The following is a 20,025-nucleotide window of genomic DNA, read 5'->3' as shown; positions in this document are numbered from 1 at the left end:
CATGCATGTTGGTTAAATCAAATTAATAAACCAAAGTTACAGAAACCGTACTTGGATTAGAGAAAGAGAAAACATTCTTAAAAATACACAAGACAAGAAAATAAAAACTTGATACTTTTTATTTAACACTCAGAAAATTATATTGATATTGGGTAAAAAGCCCAAAGAAACAGAATAATCCCTAATCCAAACAAGAAAAATACAGAAGCAATCAGGCCTGAAGCAAATACTGATCTAATTAAAAACTATAGTCCACAAAAACCCGAGTTATAAGTTTTTTTTCCCTCCACGTCATCGAAATGGAACCTTCTGTCTCATCTAGCTGTGTTTCCTCGCCTCGAAAATCAAAATCCTCACTAAAACCCTAAACATTTCTCAATCGCTGTTCCTCCTCCTTCTCAAAAAGACTCAACCTTTCGAGATCCACAGATCCAATCAGAGATGAGATATCAACAATGGCGATTGCTGCTTCTCAGAATCCACCGTGCTTCTCCTTCTCCTCACTTTCAGGTACCCTCCATTTCAACCCGATCCATCTCTTCCTTCCTCCACACACGTTCCCAACCCAGATCTCCGCAACAAAGCCAAGATCTTCCTCGCTTACGATCCCCAATCACGACTCGAACCTTCTCCTCCGATCCCGCGGTTAAAACAGAGAAGTCCGCTTCCGAAGCCACCGTGATCGACATCTTCACCAGATTGAGCTCCGAAGACGAGATCAAGCAAGAGCTCGAGTCTAGCTCCATCGTCCTCACCCAAGACTTATCTTTAAAAGTTCTGAGAAAGCTCGAATCAAACCCCGACGCCGCTAAAAGGCTTTTCAATTGGGCCAAAGAGGCTTCTCCTCCCACCTCGAAAAGCTACAACATGATGCTTCGTATCCTCGCTGGGAACGGGCTCGTCGACGAGTTTTGGGGGTTGGTTAGTTCCATGAAGAGGAAAGGTCACGGCTTGTCCGCTAACGTTAGAGATAAAGTCGGCGACAAGTTTCGTAAAGACGGGCTCGAGAAAGACTTTATAAGGCTGAGAAAGCTCTTCCCTTTAGATCCCTCGTATGATGATTGTGTTAAGGTGTGTAAGGTCGTGGAGAAGGAAGAGTGGAGTGATGACGTGGAGAAGCGGATAAGAGATTTAAACGTTGAGTTTGGGAGTGATTTGGTTAAGATGATTGTGGAGAGTCTTGACGTGGAGCCTAGGAAGGCTTTGTTGTTCTTCCGTTGGGTTGATGAGTCTGGTCTCTTTAAGCATGATGAGAAGACGTATAACGCTGTGGCTAGAGTTTTGGGGAGGGAGAAGTTTCTAGATAGGTTTCAGAACGTGGTTGGAGAGATGAAGAGCGCTGCTTACGAGGTGGAGATTGAGACTTATGCTACGGTTTCTACGAGGTTTTGCCAGAGTAAGTTGATTGAAGAAGCTGTTGACTTGTTTGAGATTGCTATGGCAGGTAGTAACAAACCGACCTCACAGTGCTTATCTTTGTTGCTTAAGAAGATTGTGACCGCCAAGGTTTTAGATACGGAGTTGTTTTCGAGAGCTGTGGAGGCGTATACCAAAAACGGTAACGTTTTGACGGATGGTATGATGAAGTCTGTGTTAAAGTCCCTAGTAAGCGTGGATAGGGTTGCTGAGAGCAATGAGGTGTTGAAAGCAATGAAGAAAGGAGGATATCTCCCAAGTAGTGATCTGCAGAGGATGATTGCATCAGAGCTTAGTCGTAAAGGAAAGAAAGACGAAGCTGATGAGCTTGTAGACTTTATGGAAGCATCTGGGACTAAGCTAGATGATAAGGCAATGGCTTCTCTTGTTGAAGGGTACTGTGACTCCGGGGATCTTAAGGAAGCTTTAGCGAGTTTTGAGAAAATGGTTGGCAAAGAGGGAGTAGTGTCAAATGCTGGTTATGCGTTTGAGAAGTTGGTTCATGCTTACTGCAACAAGAATCAGGTAAGAGATGCGTACAAGGTTTTGAGTTCACAAGTAAAGCAGAATCAGGTCAAACCTCTTCATGGAACGTACAAGTGTTTGGTGCGTAATCTACTGACGAAGAAGATTGCTAGTGAGGGTGGGTTTGAAGAAGCTTTGAGTCTTCTACCAATGATGAAAGATCATGGGTTCCCTCCTTTCGTTGACCCTTTCATGAGTTACTTCTCGAAAACTGGAACAAGCTCCGAAGCTTACAGTTTTCTCAAGGCTATAACCTCATATCATTTCCCATCTATCTCGGTGGTTATGCGTGTGTTTGAAACAATGATGAAGTCTGCAAGGCACAGTGAGGCGCAGGATCTACTCTCTTTGTGCCCAGACTATATCCGTAATGATCCAGATGTTCTTGAACTCTTCTACTCCATGAAAGCTGATGGATCTGCTGTAGAGGAACCTTTGGCTGCTTCTTCTTAGCTCCAGTTTTAGTTTACAATCCACCAAGTTCTTTTTTGTTTCTGGTCATTTGATTCACAAGAAGTTGGCAAGAGAGTTTCCTACTGTTCCCTTTTGTATCATCACCATTCACCAGTTTAGTGTCTTCATCAACTTGGTGCACTGGCAAAATAATTTTAAGCTACTCTGGTTCTTTTATTTTACAAAAGTTTTCATCTTCTGCTTCTTGGATCTACAATGGATGCCCATGATTGTTCTGACCATTAGTAACAAGATCTGTATGTGATTCTACTTTCATTTCTAAGTTTTTTTCTCTGTTGCCTATGGATTAGATACTTGTTTTCCACATTGGCAAGTGCTTAGGGTATCAAAATGGAAGAAGCCTCACTTCTGTTGTAGAGAATCAATCAAGCCTTTTGTATATGGTCATGGGCCTTAGAGATGTAGATACCAAATCTAATTCAGCAGAGCAGAAGATAACGTAAGGGTAGTTTCTATAGTCTTTGTTCTTTTCTGATTATTGATACAGGACCACCACAGCCACAAACCAATCGTAGTGCTGGTCTTTGTCGCCTTCTATATTGAAATTATTTAGTTCTTGTAGATATATCACAATCTTTGATATCTAAAATGCAGATGTTTCAAAACTTGTACCGTTTCCATTCTCATTGTTAAAATAGCATCATCTCTGCAAAAGTCTTTTTGAATTTTTGTGCAGAGAGTGAGGAGAAGTAAAAGGACTGGACGAGGAGGAACAGATCGGCGAGAGAGCGATGTAGCAACATATAAAGACAAAGGTTTTATGGATGTTCATACAAGAAATGAGACAAAAGAGTGGAAGAAAGAAAGAAGGAGAGGGATGTGTCATCATTCCTGTATGATGAGTTGCTATTCTGCAAAAGGGGGACCGTTTCTCAAACCTTTGGATCCATCCGGCGGGTTCCTGGGTTTTGAAGCAAAGCCTAACATGCTTCTTTTTTTTGGTTAGAAGAAAGATGAATGTTAGAGCAGGTTTCATGTTTCAACGAGGAGACAAAGTTTCTATCACTTTCCCGGGAAAAGCTAAAAAGGAAAAAGAATACGAAAAAGAAAACATTCAATTGTCTAAGCCACGCTAAGCTTTTGCACAAAAGGAAAATGCAAACTAGTTTACCTGCTTGCTTGGGACCAGATAATGTAAAATCAAATATTTACGCATGTATCAATTTTTTTTTAAATGAGCTATATGTATACTAGGGATGATCGTAGGATTCATGTATAGTTTTGTTAGCTTGAAAAAATAATCGTCCAAAAAATACAAATGGAGTGAAACTAAAACATTTTTATCAATATTGAGACAAAAGTCAAACCTACTGACACATGTAATATGGTAGTTTTTTCGGCTAAAAGACATGTAATATGGTAGTTGAAAACAAAAAATTATTATTAAACAATCCCCCGTTTTATTTCAACTGGATAAACGGTTTTTTTGGTAAAATGGATAAACGGTTTAAAAAAATTTATATGTTAATAGCACAAATCAATATATGGAGATTCTTTGAAAATATTATTTGAATAAATCATATTTGCATTTGTTATTATTATTTAGTTCTCAAAAAAAAAAATTTACATTAGAAAATATATAAAGTCTGAAATACACTTAATCATTCCAGCCTTCGAACTGTTTTGCGAGAGTGTGTGTCAAGTATCTGATTTCGTATGATATCATGGATGACTCGAGACAAGACAACTGATTTGTTATGAGAGGTGACTTCTGGTGGATTCGATCATTGTGAATTTGTTTGATATCTATTGAAGTAAAATTTGTTAAATTGCTAGGCTATTAATTGGCTATGCCTATGAGTGATAAAAATGAAATGTTACCTTTTGTTTAACCAAATTCAATGATTTGAATAAGCATAGCGTTTGGTATGTTAGGTGAATCCCGAACGCATTAAACATATGATTTAACTGTTCAAGACAAATTGAGATGTCCGAAACATCCCAAGAAGTCAAAGACAATGATCATGACTCATGAGTTTCTTAACGTACAAAAAATGGAAGAGCAATATAACTAATCAACTGTTAGACCGTTTTAATCTTTAAAAAAAATCTTATAGAACAACCTTCCATAGTATTTTTTTTAGTTCATCATTTAATTTTTCAAATGTCAGATATACTTTGTGATGATTTATAGTTCAATACGTAGCACCAGTTACATTTATAATATCATCGTCTTGGATGCTGCTACAACTTTTCGAGCAACTGTGTTTTCTTTCTGAATAACCAACACATTAAAGCTAACTAAGATTGTCATGATTTGATGTAATAATCACATAGATAAGGGAAATGATGGCAAGCTGCTTCGATGAATCACTTTCATGGGCCGACAAGACATGGTTATAATAATTATATTCCAATAATCCATGCAAAATACAATTATTGACAAATTTATCTAAAAGGAACCCAATATTAATTTCAAACTGACATGATTTCATCGGTTTGTACTTCTAACTTTCTAAGAAACAATATGATTATAACTTGTTTTGTCATTGTCTACTTGATGACTCGCAGTAACAGTCACCTTAGTTTTTTTTACTATGTTAATTCAGTTAAAATCATATTTACATCAAATGCAGCTTGAATTACCAATAGCAAAGATTTTAACACTCTAAAGAGATGTGGCAAACCAAGCTTGGAGGTCTTCTTCAAACGTGGTTCTTGTGGAAAGTTGCATTCCAACTAAACATGTAATTCATTTGACATTGTTATTTCCTGTTGATAAGTAACTATGCCTCACAAGCTATATGCATAAGGGAAACTTAGGTATCAACTATCATATGTGCAAACCAACTCCTTTGCACCTATTAGAGTTAACCGGAATTGTATTGTCGGTTTAATGCCACGCCATTTCAGAACTCAATTGTGATGAAAAGATCAAAGTAGAGCTTAGGAAACGCATGATCTAAGATGAGTAATGTGGAAAATGAAGGTCGAGAACTGAGTTTGAGCTCAGCGCTCTGATACGGTGCTACCATGTTAAAGGAATTGAAAAAGATGATGGATCGAAGAAGATGAGATGAAAGTGACAAATGATTATATTATTTAGTTACAAAGTTTGTTACTCTGTTTATATATTACAGAGTAACCGGTTTAGTTACACGGTTTATACTAAACCAACGATACAATTCCGGTTAACTCTAATAGCACCATGCCACTTTATTCGATGTTGTTCAAATATAATTTCGAATGTTTTTAGTTTTAAATACTGGTTTGAAAGCATCGTCTTTCCTCCTCCACATCATTATATCCTCTGTTACATTTTCTGTTTTAGAAAGGCTTAAGTGTAGTATTCGAAAAGGGGAAGCTAAAAACATTCCATATGCTTGTACCTTTCTTTTTTGTCAAACTATTAGATACCTTTCAACTTTGCGTTGTATTTTAATAGTGTTATCATCTTTTTAACTATTAAATTCGCAACATTACTCAGCGATTACAATTTACCAAATGTTAATCAATCAAAGCCCACGTTTTTATTAATGCAAGTACGCAGTTTTGATTATTTTCTTATGTTTGCTAATACAATTTTGATTTTTTTTTCCTTTTTCTCCGCCTTTATTTTGAAATCCTATTTGTTTGATTAAACAATGTTTTAGTACAATGTAAGCAAACTAGTACTTTAAGCTTAAATCAAGTTTAAACACTTTGATACGAATATAAATGTGTTTTTTATGGAACTAATTGATGACAATTAGGTGAGCTAAAAAAACAAATACAAAACTCTAAATGAGTAAAACAAAGCCTTAGACAATCGGGTATGTAGTATATACATTGCCAAGCGTACATGTGCAGTGTAATGCTGTAAATCGCATAAATAGTTTGAATCGTCATACACGAATTAGATCACTCGAAAACCCGAATTAAAAAAACGATAAACTTCAATGTAGCTCTTTTTATATATACCCCTATCTTGGTCTATACATATACGTAACCATTTTAATTTAGTTTCTTCTTAGCATGAATTCTTGACTCATATATGAGAACATATATGAGAAACCGTCACGTGAGTATTTTCAGTAACACAAAGAAAAGGAATAGTAGTTTAAAAAAAAAAGGAATAGTAAAATGCAGTTTCTACTATAGAGTTTAAACCAATGGAAAGATGAACAATTGTATCTTTGTTTTAATCGAAATACCTATTTTTGCGACCACAAGTTTTGTATCAAATTTATTATAAATGTAACTTGTGGTAGTATAAATCAAACGAAGCAATTTGTGAATTCAAAGAAGAGAGGCCAATAATATAATATAATGTCATCAGATACTATTCCCCTAACATTATTGAAGTTGATACAGTTTTCCTCCACCACCTCAGCCCTCAGGCATAGGACTGAAGTTTGGAACCATCTTTCTCTATCTTGCATTCTGCACAATATCTCATGTCATGTTTTGTAATCTTATATTCTTATACATATTACAGTATATATGATTTTTATTTCGTTTCCTCTGAAATTTACAGAACCCATTTTCCATCAAACGTCAAATCGACGAGAAAATCATTAAATATAAATGATTGATTCTCATAAATCGAGTTTTAAGAAACCGTGTCACGTGGACCAAACTATACAAACTTGACTAGGAATGACGCTTGGGAAAGTGATTCTTGAACTAGTATACTATTGTTCACCAAGAATATTATTTTGTTTGTTTCTTCTTTGTTTACAGTTCGGTACGCATCTATGAAGATAACCATAATGTACGAATATGAATATCTTTGAATAATTAGGATGCTAGAAAATCATTTTAATGTGTGATCAGGGTGATACATATTACTCCAACAATATTTGTTTTGTTGATGGAAAACTAGACACAAAATAATATTATTATGTAATTGATTCTTGACATGAGAAATGAGTAAAGATTATTTGAATTACGCTTTCAAATTTTGGTTAATATGCTGGCAAATGAACAATACGTATAGTTTAGTTTGAGAGACAAAAAATGATAGGTTAGTATTCACATAACCCTTTTAGTTTGTCAACTGCCCTCACGTAACCCTAAGATCGCATTTGAGAGGATTTTCTACCCCTTGCTATTTCCATTTCTAAATGCTATACTAGAAAAAAAAATATACTCCAACCTATCTCTATTCATTCTTCTAAAATAGATATTTTTATTTTTACCTCTATATATAGAATCAAAAATAGCATTCCTCCATTATAGAATCATAGTTTTTATATAAAATAGTTCTTTAATTTTAAATTTTTATAGTTATAACCAAAAAAACTATTTTGTAAAAAATACAGTTTTCTATAAACATAGATCAATCACACATTTTATTTATATAATAGTCTTTTAAATAAATTTTTCTTTAAACAAAGTCATAATTCAATGAAAATCTTGTAAAAGTTAAAAGTAGATGGGGTTAATTATCGACTTCATAAGTAAAAGGTAGTACTTGTTATAAAATTAAAATAAAACATTTTGAAAATATATCTTTTAGAGATAAAAATAAAGGAATACACTGGAAAAAAATATATTTCTATTTCAGAGTTGCTCTATTTTAGAGGTAAAATAGAGGAATGCAGTGAAGATAATCTAAAATTTCATTAAAACTGCCATTTTGTATTAAATCAATTTTTCAGAATGTATAATGTTTTTATCATCGTGAAAACAAACTAATGTATAAATTGCTTAGTTTCTACTAAAATTCTAATATAATAAAAATAATCTTCTCTAATTTGTGGATAGTCTTTGTAAAAGTTTTAACGAATAATATAAAGAAAAACTCCAATATGGATCCGGGTTCAAATTTCGTTGGCCACCGCCGATTAAAATAGGGTGAAAAAGGTGGCATTCTAAGATGTTTTCTGGGAAGGTGTATTTAGACGCTAGTCTGGTTTTTTTCGGAGTGTCCGAAATGCCTGGATTATAAGAAAAAATATAAGAAAAATTTAACTTAAGACTAAAATAAATCATATTTGTTTTAACACTATATAGTATATGTATATTTTCAACAGATGCAAGTGCTTGTCACAATATAACTGCCAACTCACACATAGACAACACCTAGTGATAAGGACAAGCAGTTTGGACAAATTGTAAGGTTAAATTTTTAATGTCTTGTGCTTGGCTTATGGGTTATCTTATTATCTAAAATTTTCTCAAACAAATCTGTATATATACATATGTATAAATCTATTAGTACATCATATCAAATATCTTATAGTAAATTTAACTTGTAGCTGTAAAATGTTAAAGACTTAAAGTCTTTTTTGTTTCGAATGTTCAGAAAAAACTTTATAGTAAAAAAAATTGATGATCATTTTGTTATATATGAAAGGTAGATATGGTCGTTTAGCTTTTAGTAGGATTTCGAATCTATTCCTTTTCCATGCAAAAGGCCAAAGTATTCCACACAAATGAAAGAAAATTCAGGCAAGGACTGAACCATCAAAATAGAGAGACAGAATACTTTACGCATTTAACCACCCACACATTATACTCCACTAGAAAGCCTTAAATTAGCGTGTTCCAAAATTAAGGATGAATACTAATTACTGGCGCATCGTTATATTTAATATCTTCGTATTACCAGTTTACCACACATCGAGAAGACAAAGATGCTCAAGATTGAGTGGGCAACAAAATCAATAAGTATACAAATTTTCTTGAGAGTACTGTATTTTTTTTTTTCTTTCCTATATAGTCTTCTCATCGAAGTTCTAACATTCTCAAAAGCGCATTACCCTAAAGTCATTACATGTACACATATTTATACCGAGGATAAAAAAAGTTGCATGGACATGTTGATTTTTTCTGTTTTGTATTTGTAACTGGCAAGTTAATTTTTATCTGTTTTGTTGTGAAAACATATAAAATTTCAGTGTTAAGCATCCCATTCAATTCGAATAACTTATTTCCATCAGTATTCTTCAGTATATAAGAAACATATTTCTTGGAACGCATATAAGAAACATTTATATAATTGTAAATAGAAATGACAAGGAAAGAAAGAAAAAATGTGAAAACATATATTTTAAAATAAAACAAGAAACCATAGACAAAAACATGACAGGGTGGCAGCTAGCAAAAGAACAATATTCTGATATCCTGTTCTACCCTTGTTAATTTTTGAAATACAAATTGCTCTACTGACTATTCTTGTCCTTTACAAGAATATGGGCAAATATTTTTTTTTTTTTTACATTTTTAATATCAGTTTATTACTTTTTAACGGTCTCCCCACACACAAAAGCTTTATCGACAAGCATGCTATGAACTTCACTTTAGACTACCAATGAATCTGATATTTCTTTTCCATTTTTTTAATTTCATTTCTGACACATAAAAAATAATTCTTTTTAAATAAAGATCATGCTTTTGGTGAAGTGGGTTTCTTCTACCATATAAAGCAAATTTTCTTGATGTTGAAATGTTTATAATTTAAACCAAATCTAAAAGCAAAAAAAAACTGAGTGCATCTTGTTTGATTATTCCAATCTATCTCACTCTCTCTGTATCTCCATCAAATACCAAATTATCTGTAAACTGAGTGCATCTTCTTTTCTTCTCATTCTCTCTGTTTCAGCAAAGGAGAGTACTATACTTATGATGATGAGAAGATCTTTAGTTTATTTCTTGGCATTTTCATGCCTTCTCTGCTCTGTGAGCGGTTTGCTTTCTTCCAAAGGAGTTAACTTTGAAGGTAAGTCATCATAAAGTTTAAATCTTCAGTCTCACTCCTTAACTTTCTAGTTTTTTTTTGGTATTCCTCACTTTTGTAGTTCTTGATCCCAAACTAATGTGGGAATTGAATATTTCTTTAGTGCAAGCTTTGATGGACATAAAAGCCTCATTACATGATCCTCATGGTGTTCTTGATAACTGGGATAGAGATGCTGTTGATCCTTGTAGCTGGACAATGGTCACTTGTTCTTCAGAAAACTTTGTCATTGGCTTGTAAGTTTCACTTTACATCATTACATTCATTTCTAATGTGAAGTAAAAATAGGAAATGCTTTAATTTTTTATTACAGGGGCACACCTAGTCAGAACTTATCTGGTACACTATCTCCAAGCATTACCAACTTAACAAATCTTCGGATTGTGTGAGTACTTACTGTTTACTTAAAATCATTTTGATTTTTTTTTTTTTTTGTGTATGTTTTTGATGAGTTTTTTCTTTTCTCTTGCAGGCTGTTGCAGAACAACAACATAACAGGAAAAATCCCTTATGAGATTGGTAGGCTTACAAGGCTTGAGACTCTTGACCTCTCTGATAACTTCTTCCGCGGTGAAATTCCTTTTTCACTAGGCAATCTACCAAGCTTACAATATCTGTAAGAATATAATCAAAGTTGTTTAAAAGATCTCCTAGTTTGTGTTCTTGATTGTGCACAAAAAAAAGTTTGTGTTCTTGATTTATGTCATAATGTGTATGATCAGGAGACTTAACAACAATTCTCTCTCTGGAGTTATTCCTCTGTCACTATCCAACATGACTCAACTTGCCTTACTGTAAGCAAATTCATTTTCAGTTCACATTAGCCCGTTCATAAATAGAGTCATTTAATGTAATGTGTGGTCTTTCTTTTCCTAGAGATTTGTCATACAACAATCTTAGTAGTCCAGTCCCAAGATTTGCTGCAAAGACCTTTAGGTGATTCATTCTTTCTCAATGTCTCTCACTCTTTCTATAGCCTTTGGTCAGCTATAACTGTTTCCGCTCTGATCACAGCATCGTTGGGAACCCGCTGATCTGTCCCACTGGTAAGGAACCAGACTGCAACGGAACTACATTGATACCAATGTCTATGAACTTGAATGAAACTAGAGGTAACTAGCAAAAAGTACTTGAACACACTTCAATCTTGGTACGATCATATGCATTACTAACAACTGCTTTCTCTTTTTCTTAAAAGCTCCTTTATACGTTGGTAGACCAAAGAATCACAAAATGGCAATCGCCGTTGGATCCAGCGTGGGGATTATATCATTCATCTTCATTGTTGTTGGGTTGTTTCTCTGGTGGAGACAAAGACATAACCAAAACACCACATTCTTTGATGTCAAAGATGGGCATCATCATCACGAGGAAGTCTCACTAGGAAACCTAAGGAGATTCGGTTTCAGGGAGCTTCAGATCGCTACAAACAACTTCAGCAGCAAGAACCTCTTAGGTAAAGGAGGCTACGGGAACGTATACAAAGGCACACTCACAGACAACACCGTGGTCGCGGTGAAACGTCTCAAAGACGGAAACGCGTTAGGAGGAGAGATTCAGTTTCAGACAGAAGTCGAAATGATCAGCTTAGCCGTTCACCGTAACCTCCTAAGACTCTACGGCTTCTGCATCACGCAAGCCGAGAAGCTTCTTGTTTACCCTTACATGTCTAACGGAAGCGTAGCTTCCAGAATGAAAGCTAAACCTGTTCTCGACTGGAGCGTTAGAAAGAAGATAGCTATAGGAGCAGCGAGAGGGCTCGTGTATCTCCACGAGCAGTGTGATCCCAAGATCATCCACCGCGACGTCAAAGCAGCTAATATACTTCTTGACGACTACTGTGAAGCTGTGGTTGGTGACTTCGGTTTAGCTAAGCTCCTTGATCACCAAGACACTCATGTAACAACTGCCGTGAGAGGCACGGTAGGTCACATCGCTCCTGAGTATCTATCAACCGGTCAATCCTCGGAGAAAACCGATGTTTTCGGGTTCGGGATTCTTCTCCTCGAGCTTGTAACGGGCCTTAGAGCTCTTGAGTTCGGTAAAGCGGCTAACCAGAAAGGAGCTATGCTGGAGTGGGTTAAGAAGCTACATCTTGAGAAGAAGCTCGAGGTGCTTGTGGATAAAGAGCTGCTGAAGGATGAGAAGAGCTACGATGAGATTGAGCTGGAAGAGATGGTGAGAGTGGCTTTGCTGTGCACGCAGTATTTGCCTGGGCATAGACCGAAGATGTCTGAGGTTGTTAGGATGCTGGAAGGAGATGGGCTTGCTGAGAGATGGGAAGCTTCTCAGGGGAGATCGGAGAGTGGTTCGAAAGGGAGCCACGGTAGGGTTAATGAGTTGATGTCGTCTTCGGATAGATACTCTGATCTTACTGATGACTCTACTTTACTTGCGCAAGCTATGGAGCTCTCTGGTCCTAGATGAAGTTTTATGTTTCTTGAATCTGAAGCATTCTTATTTCTCTTTTTTATTTGTATAATATAATGTTTTTTTTTTTGGTTGGGAGTGGTGTCTCAGTAATTGTATAGGCTAAATTGTTATGTAAGAAGTTTTGATTTACTGTACTTTGGAGTTAGAACTAGACCATAGTTGTTTTCTTGGATTTGCATGTTTATAATTTGGGAGTTTCAAGTTTGAGAATGCAATTTATTATATTTACTAGGTTATATAATCCGCGTCTTGCGCAGAATGAACCTTATATATATAAATCATTTTATTTATTATATATATTTTACATATTATGAAATAAAAAAATATATTGAATTATTAAAAAAAATATTAATTATTACATATATAGTTAAATTGGTGCAAACATATAAATAAATTTTATTAATCCAAACAATATTTTTTCTATTTGATATGGTATATAATGAAATTTAAATGATAATTACATATGTATATAGTATATTTTTATATTAATATCTAATAAATGATGCTTTTTATTCATATGTTTTTTTTATCATTTGTACAAAAATTTCATTGTGGGATTAATAGTTTTAGTAATTTATATTTTTTCTTAAATTAAGTTGACAATATTTGTTCAAAGTTTTTATCAAAAAAAAACATTGTTCAAAGTACATTTCTAAATTAAAAAAAATATTTTATATGGTATATAGTTTAACTAAAAATGATATATATATATATATATATATATATATATATATATATCTTTTAATCTTAATACTTATTAAATGAAACTTTCTACTTATATGATTTCATAACAAAAAATTAAATAATGGATCACAAAATTTGAATGTGAAATTTTTTAACAGTTTTAGTAATTTATAGTCATTTTTTAAATTTAAAATATAACATAAACAGAAAAATCTAATTTTTTATATGGTTAATATGTTTGTTTAATTTATTTTAATAGTTTAAAATTAAACAAATATGATAGAAGATACACTAACTTTTATCAAATATTTATTATTTAAAATCATTAATTGACATATATACTTTAACTACATTAGGCAATTCTGTAACTTTTATTTAAAAAATAATGAAGAAAATTAATAATGAATTTATGTTTAATATTTTTTCATCAACATGATGATTTTAATAAAAAAATTACTATATATTTATACAGACCAATTTATTTCTCCAAGAATTCTAAGAATTATTTTAGTGATGACATATATTTACTAAAAAATATTGTAATGCGTTTCAATTAATATAAAAAAATATCATATAAACTTTTTTTTGAGTTGAAGTACCACATATGCATTAGCTTTTTTGACTACTGGGTAACTTTTATGATTTTTTATTTTTGTCAATTTCTTCAACCTGCCCAGCCCAGCCCACCTAAATAAAAAAACTTAAGTTTACCAAATCTTCATAATGTAATGATGTTGATTAATTAAATAAATAATTAATGCTAAGCAAAACGAAAACTACATTTATTTATTTAACCTAAAAGAAAGTCTCGTTTTATTTTTTTTCATTCCGGCTCTCCTCAGTCTCTCCACTCGCGCGTATCCCTATCCTCATTGCATCGCCGCCGCCCCCGCGGTTCAACACTCCCCGGCCAAATTTAGCTTGTAAGTCTCCGTTCAATCTCCCACCGTCATCTCCTGTTAGTCAACTGGTTGAATCCGTTAGGCTAGCTACTTGTCGAATACTGTGAATTGGAGATTACTTTCTCTCCCGATCGATTGTAATATACTCAGATCTTGTCTTGTAGCAGCTGGCGACATGCTTAGATTAGGTTTTCTTCATCTTTTGTCTTTGGCAGGTAAAAAAAAAACCGATAATGCCGACGGTGAATGTGGGAAGAGACCGTTTGTTCGCTGCCCTTGGAGAATCCTACAGTAAACTCTAACAAACTCTTTCCTTTTTTTTCTCACTTCTTGTTTGTTTGATTCCGTTATGTTTTTTTTTAAAACTGTGTAGCTCGGGAAGAGTTTGATGATCTGTGTTTCCGTTTCGGTATTGAGCTTGATGATGTGGTGAGTGAAACAATGCCTCTCTCTCTCTCTCTGTTTGGTTTCGTGGTTAATTTTTTTTCTTTTGTGCAATGATGACTAGACTACTGAGAAAGCAATAATCAGGAAGGAAAAGCATATCGAAGAAGAAGCTGGTAAAGACGAAGAAACCATCTACAAGATTGATATTCCTGCCAACAGGTAAATAAAAAACCATCTGCATTTGTTTTTGATAAAGAAGAGTCTGATACATCTTAATCATTGCAGGTACGATTTGCTCTGCCTTGAAGGGATTGCTCAAGCTCTTCGCATTTTCAACAAGAAGCAGGAGATACCAACATACAGGCTTTCTGACATTGGCAAGGACAATATGCTTAGGATGAATGTTAGATCTGATCAGGTGTGTGTATATCTTAACAACCTCCTTTTGCTTTTCTTTTCTGTGTTACTAATGTTTTTTTTCTTTCTGCAGACATCTCAGATTCGCCCTTTTGTTGTCTGTGCTGTTTTAAGAGGGGTAACTTTCGATGAGGCTCGTTACAACAGCTTTATTGATCTTCAGGACAAGCTACATCAGAACATTTGCAGGTATATATGTTATTTGTCAGTTTCAGATACGATCTTTTGTTAGCTGCAAATATCTCTGTGGATTGCATTTAAATTTATTCCAATATTTTCTGCAAATTGTGTGATGTTCACTTTGTCTTCACTGCATATTTCAGGCGAAGATCCCTGGTTGCTATTGGAACTCATGACTTAGATACATTACAAGGCCCTTTCACATATGAGGTGAGTGTTCTACTCTTCCTCTACTGCTCTTGTTTGGTGTCATTTCTGTAGCGGAAATGATGCTCAAACTTATATACAATCTATTTCTTTCTATATGTGCCTTTAGGGTAGGCCATTGAGACTGTGGTATTTGCTTCTTATTTTCAGGCTTTGTCGCCAAAGAATATAAATTTTGTACCTTTGAAGCAAGTAAGTTGCCTTTCTCTGCTACTTGTATAGATATGAAATTTTATTTCTAGCTTTTTATAGCATTTGCATCAACATGCTGATAAAGACAGATAGTTTTATCGCACTTGTTCTTTTTTTATGATAACATGTTATCAAAGATGGTTTTGTATTTGTTACCCTGGCTAATACCAATCTCTTGCCACAGACTAAGAGCTTCAGGGCTGACGAACTAATGGAATTCTATAAGGTAAATCCTTAATGAAATGTTTGGTTCATGTGAGTCTGAATATTTACTCCGACTAAAACCGTTCTCAAGAAATACCTTATTAATGACTATTTTGATTCTTTTTTTTGCAGTCCGATTTGAAGTTGAAGAAGTATCTACACATAATTGAGAGCTCACCCGTCTTCCCTGTTTTATACGACAGTAAAAGGTATTTAATGGTTCTTCGCAGTAAACTATTTGTATCAACTGAAACTAATGAAGGTTAACATTTGCAGAACGGTGTTGTCCTTGCCACCTATTATCAATGGTGCACATTCAGCAATTAGCCTGCAGACAAAGAATGTGTTCATTGAATGCACAGCAACTGATTTGACCAAGGCCAAGATAGTTTTGAATACAATGGTAATGCGTTTGACAAGTCAACAGTCACTATACTTAAATGAATAATGTTTCAATGATCATTCACCATCCCGTTTTGTTTTTTCAGGTTACAACCTTTTCTGAATATTGTGAGAAGAAATTTGAGATTGAGCCTGTTGAGGTGAAATATGACAGCGGAGAGTCATACATCTATCCGGATCTAGCTGTCTACGATATGGAAGTTCCTCTCTCTTATATCACTGACTTAATGGGAGTCTCTTTGGAGGTGGAAGAGGTATTAAAAGCGATTTTCCTTTTTATTGCTGTGTGTGTGTGTTTCTTTCTCTTTGAGGCCCCATGTGATACTTATCCTTTTGTACTGTGAAATGGCATGTGTAACCGCCAGGTTACAAGTCTGCTGAACCGTATGCAGTTGCGTGCTGAGAGATCAACGTCTAGTGATGGCCAAGGTCTCGTAAAGGTGCATGTACCCCCAAGCAGAAGCGACGTGCTCCACCCTTGTGATGTTATGGAGGTAACTTTTTATAATAAGACCTTTATTCGGTGATGGCACAGTATCCATGTCATCTATTAATAGCTTTGGCTATATTTCGCCAGGATGTCGCCATTGCCTATGGTTACAATAACATCCCAACAAGAATGCCTGCTTCGATAAAACCTCTGCCTTTGAATGAGCTCACCGATCTTCTCAGATTAGAGGTTGCGAGCACTTCCACTTGCTTCGTTTATATCCCATTACAGTAAAGCATTTATATCTCACAGAGGGTAATCTTGATCATGTTTGGCACTTTTTAGATTGCGATGAATGTGTACACCGAGGTTCTGACATGGATACTGTGCTCGCACAAGGAAAACTTTGAATTGCTAAACAGAAAAGATGACAACTCAGCTGTTATAATTGGGAACCCACGGGGTGCTGATTTCGAGGTGCCTATCCAAAACCTTTTTTCTCATATATATATACTCATTGGCCATTTTCTTGCATCCTTCTGGTTACTTACCTTCCCTTTGTTTTGATTTAACAGGTAGTAAGAACGAGGCTAATGCATGGAATACTGAAGACAGTTGGTTCTAACAATAAGCACCCTAAACCTATCAAGGTAAACGCTTTGGTTTACCGTCCTTTCTCCAATTACCATACCTGAATTTGAAGTCTCTTGTGTTACAATTTCTTTATTTTTGTTTCAAGATTTATGAAATAGGGGACGTGACCTTATTGGATGAAACAAAAGACGTCGGTGCATCCAATCGCCGCCATCTAGCTGCACTACACTGTGGTGCTACTTCTGGATTTGAGGTATATAAATTTTTCCCAGCTCACTTGTCTTAGCCATGGATGATGCTTAAAATCTTATCTGTATGATTCAGCTTATACATGGCCTCGTCGATAGAGTCATGGAAGTAATGGGAGTCCCATTTAAACCAGACGGTGACATTATAGGATACTGTATAAACCGCTCTGAAGTAAGTTTTTTTACGAGTTACATTGTCTTTGATTACCAAACGCAGAGACTAAACTTTTTTTTTTGGCACTAATCTGAAAGGAACCTGAGTTCTTACCTGGTAGACAAGCCAGTATCATTTGCAAAGGGAAACATGTTGGTAACTTTGGAATCGTGCATCCTGAGGTACACTTTCTTCATCTTGTTTTGATTATAAGGAATCCTCATATCAAGCGTTTGGTTTCTGATTGTTTTTTATTGCTTCAGGTTTTGAACAACTTTGACATCACTGATCCATGCTCTTTCGTGGAGATTGACATTGAAGCTCTCCTTTAGAAAGCTTCGACTATATCTGGATATGTGCTCAACTGTTACAAATTCTCGATTTTATTTGTCTCGAGGATAAAGAGAGGATTGTTCCTACAAAATATATTAGCTTTTTCATTTGATGGATTAAAGTATTTGCGATTTTGCATAGACATACTTTTCATATTTCTATACTTGACTGTTAAATGGAGGCTAGTTTGCAACTTTGTATGCACACTAGCGTTGGAAAAGATAACACGTAGCTTGTTATGTTGCTTGGAGAAGCAGTGTGTGCAAACGTATTCACATGAGATTTGTTCACACAATAAGATTCGAAGCCAGGATCTACAGCCAGTCATTGAGGTTTATTTCAAACATTAGAGGATTCAAGGTCAACCCACAATTTATTCAAGTATTTCTACACGATTTGTGTGTGTTTTATCAAATTAAAATAAGAAGTTGACGAAAGAAAAAACAATAGTTAAATCAGTACTATAACTACATGATTGCATATAAACTACATAATTGCATCTGGTTTCTTGTTGGTGACTGCTTCTTAAATATTATAATAATCATTTAAAGAAACTAAAATTGTGGTTATAAATACAAGACAACTGGAGAGGACAAGAATCATCCAACATTGCAGAACACAGCTTCTTCGCTTTCCAAACCAAACCAAGAAAAATGGAGATGGTGACGAGTTTTGTATATCCACCGCCTCCGTCGATACTGCTCAACACCATGAGCGTCGTGGGTTTAGTCTCTCTGGCGAAGGTCGGTTGGTCGGAAGTGAGAGGGATTCATCTGAAATACTCAAAATTCAACAACAACAACAAAACATCATCGTCATCATCATCACCACAACCACAGAAACTTCCTCTCGGCAGCTTCTCCAGCCGAACCGGAATGCTTTTGCTATACACACCCGCCTTCCTAGCCGCTGCTTCTTCTTTCTTCGTCTTACCTTCTGACGATCTCAGGTTTCTTCTCCTCAAATCCGCACTTGCCCTCCATTTCTTCAAGCGCATCTTCGAGGTAATAATAACCTTCCCCTCCCTCTGATGCATTTCGTCGAACACCTTATACGCATATCTTAGATCTTGACGCATTTCGTCGAACAGGTTCTGTTCATTCACAAGTATAGTGGAGAGATGGCTATAGACTCAGCTCTCACCATAACCACCAGCTACTTCTCATCCACGGCGTTGCTGTTATACAGCCAAAACTTCACGCTAGGACTACCCGAGCCAGGTTTCGATCTGAAACCCCTCGGGATTGTGATGTTTGTGGTGGGGATCGTTGGGAATCTGTATCACCATGTTTTGCTAGCTAAGCTAAGGAACGAAGATGGAACTAAAGAGTACAAGATACCTAAAGGTGGTCTGTTCGAGACAATCATATGCCCTCACTATCTGTTCGAGATCCTTGTGTTTTGGAGCTTCTTTATGGTTTCTCAGACCATTTACTCGTTTTCTTTCGCCATGGGAACTACTTTCTATCTTGTTGGTCGGAGCTATGCTACGAGGAGTTGGTATCTTTCTAAGTTCGATGACTTCCCTAAGCACATCAAGGCTCTGATTCCCTTTGTGTTCTAGAGAATAATTATTTCTGCTATCAAACGTCTTTTTCTTTCACTTTGAATTGTAGAAAACGGATTTTAATGTTTATGAGGAGTATAATCTTCATAAAACTTGTCTTATTTAAGTCTGTTTTTAATAGGTTTAAAGTAGATGAATTTATAGTTTTTAATACTGAATTTCCATTTGAAATTTTGAAAACTAATCCAAGTTTGTAGTTACCAAATTTCGTCAACATAATATTTATATGTACCCATTCGGATTCGGTTCGGATCTAATCGGGTTTCGAGTTTTCGGGTTTAAAAATTTCAGTCCTATTCGAGTATTTCTAAATTTCGGTTCGGGTTCCGTTCGGATCTTTGCGGATTCGGTTCGGGTTCAGATAACCCATTTAAATTATTTTTAAAATTTTAATATTCATTATATGCTTAAAAATCCTCAAAATCTGTAAAACAAATAATATATTACATATAAATTTGTATAATATATGTTAAAATACCTAAAATTAACATATAAATTGGTTTGATTTGAATATTTGGATTCAAAATCAATAGATATTTCAAGCATTGTGGTGTTTTGAAGATATTTTAGCTATTTTAGATATTTCTTTTTGATTATTTATGTATAGTTTCAA

At 35.0% G+C, this 20,025-nt stretch overlaps 4 protein-coding genes across 6 annotated transcripts; all 4 read left to right on the top strand.

Annotated features, from left to right (window-relative positions):
• Positions 1 to 189: 189 nt before the first annotated feature.
• Positions 190 to 2,664, top strand: LOC103846369 (pentatricopeptide repeat-containing protein At5g15980, mitochondrial). Its single transcript, XM_009123282.3, has one exon. The coding sequence runs from the start codon at positions 442 to 444 to the stop codon at positions 2,392 to 2,394; it is 1,953 nt and encodes a 650-aa protein (XP_009121530.1). The 5' UTR covers positions 190 to 441; the 3' UTR covers positions 2,395 to 2,664.
• A 6,771-nt stretch (positions 2,665 to 9,435) lies between these two features.
• Positions 9,436 to 12,737, top strand: LRRII2 (protein NSP-INTERACTING KINASE 1). Its single transcript, XM_009123281.3, has 8 exons — positions 9,436 to 10,060; positions 10,182 to 10,314; positions 10,392 to 10,463; positions 10,551 to 10,694; positions 10,801 to 10,872; positions 10,955 to 11,014; positions 11,093 to 11,190; positions 11,277 to 12,737. The coding sequence occupies exons 1-8, from the start codon at positions 9,964 to 9,966 to the stop codon at positions 12,503 to 12,505; spliced, it is 1,905 nt and encodes a 634-aa protein (XP_009121529.1). The 5' UTR covers positions 9,436 to 9,963; the 3' UTR covers positions 12,506 to 12,737.
• Positions 12,738 to 13,926: 1,189 nt separating this feature from the next.
• On the top strand, positions 13,927 to 18,033 carry LOC103846367 (phenylalanine--tRNA ligase beta subunit, cytoplasmic). 3 transcript variants are annotated; one of them, XM_009123280.3, is made up of 20 exons: positions 13,927 to 14,118; positions 14,313 to 14,388; positions 14,471 to 14,526; positions 14,606 to 14,703; positions 14,770 to 14,902; positions 14,975 to 15,090; positions 15,225 to 15,291; positions 15,439 to 15,480; positions 15,665 to 15,706; positions 15,817 to 15,893; positions 15,961 to 16,087; positions 16,173 to 16,340; positions 16,452 to 16,580; positions 16,664 to 16,765; positions 16,862 to 16,993; positions 17,092 to 17,166; positions 17,256 to 17,363; positions 17,435 to 17,530; positions 17,611 to 17,694; positions 17,776 to 18,033. In XM_009123280.3, the coding sequence occupies exons 2-20, from the start codon at positions 14,331 to 14,333 to the stop codon at positions 17,842 to 17,844; spliced, it is 1,779 nt and encodes a 592-aa protein (XP_009121528.1). In that variant the 5' UTR covers positions 13,927 to 14,118; positions 14,313 to 14,330; the 3' UTR covers positions 17,845 to 18,033. The 3 variants fall into 3 exon arrangements, with proteins under 3 accessions (XP_009121528.1, XP_018511211.1, XP_033138448.1); XM_018655695.2 differs by having other exon boundaries at positions 14,011 to 14,122; positions 14,315 to 14,388; XM_033282557.1 differs by having other exon boundaries at positions 14,013 to 14,122; positions 14,318 to 14,388.
• Positions 18,034 to 18,399: 366 nt separating this feature from the next.
• LOC103846366 (very-long-chain enoyl-CoA reductase) lies at positions 18,400 to 19,565 on the top strand. The gene is made up of 2 exons (XM_009123279.3): positions 18,400 to 18,849; positions 18,936 to 19,565. The coding sequence occupies exons 1-2, from the start codon at positions 18,499 to 18,501 to the stop codon at positions 19,407 to 19,409; spliced, it is 825 nt and encodes a 274-aa protein (XP_009121527.1). The 5' UTR covers positions 18,400 to 18,498; the 3' UTR covers positions 19,410 to 19,565.
• Positions 19,566 to 20,025: the final 460 nt, after the last annotated feature.

The sequence above is a fragment of the Brassica rapa genome, chromosome A10 (assembly GCF_000309985.2).
Source record: "Brassica rapa cultivar Chiifu-401-42 chromosome A10, CAAS_Brap_v3.01, whole genome shotgun sequence".
Classification (NCBI taxonomy): Eukaryota; Viridiplantae; Streptophyta; class Magnoliopsida; order Brassicales; family Brassicaceae; genus Brassica; species Brassica rapa.
The sequence above is the reverse complement of the archived record's forward strand: the minus strand, read 5'-3'. Positions and strand labels throughout refer to the sequence as shown.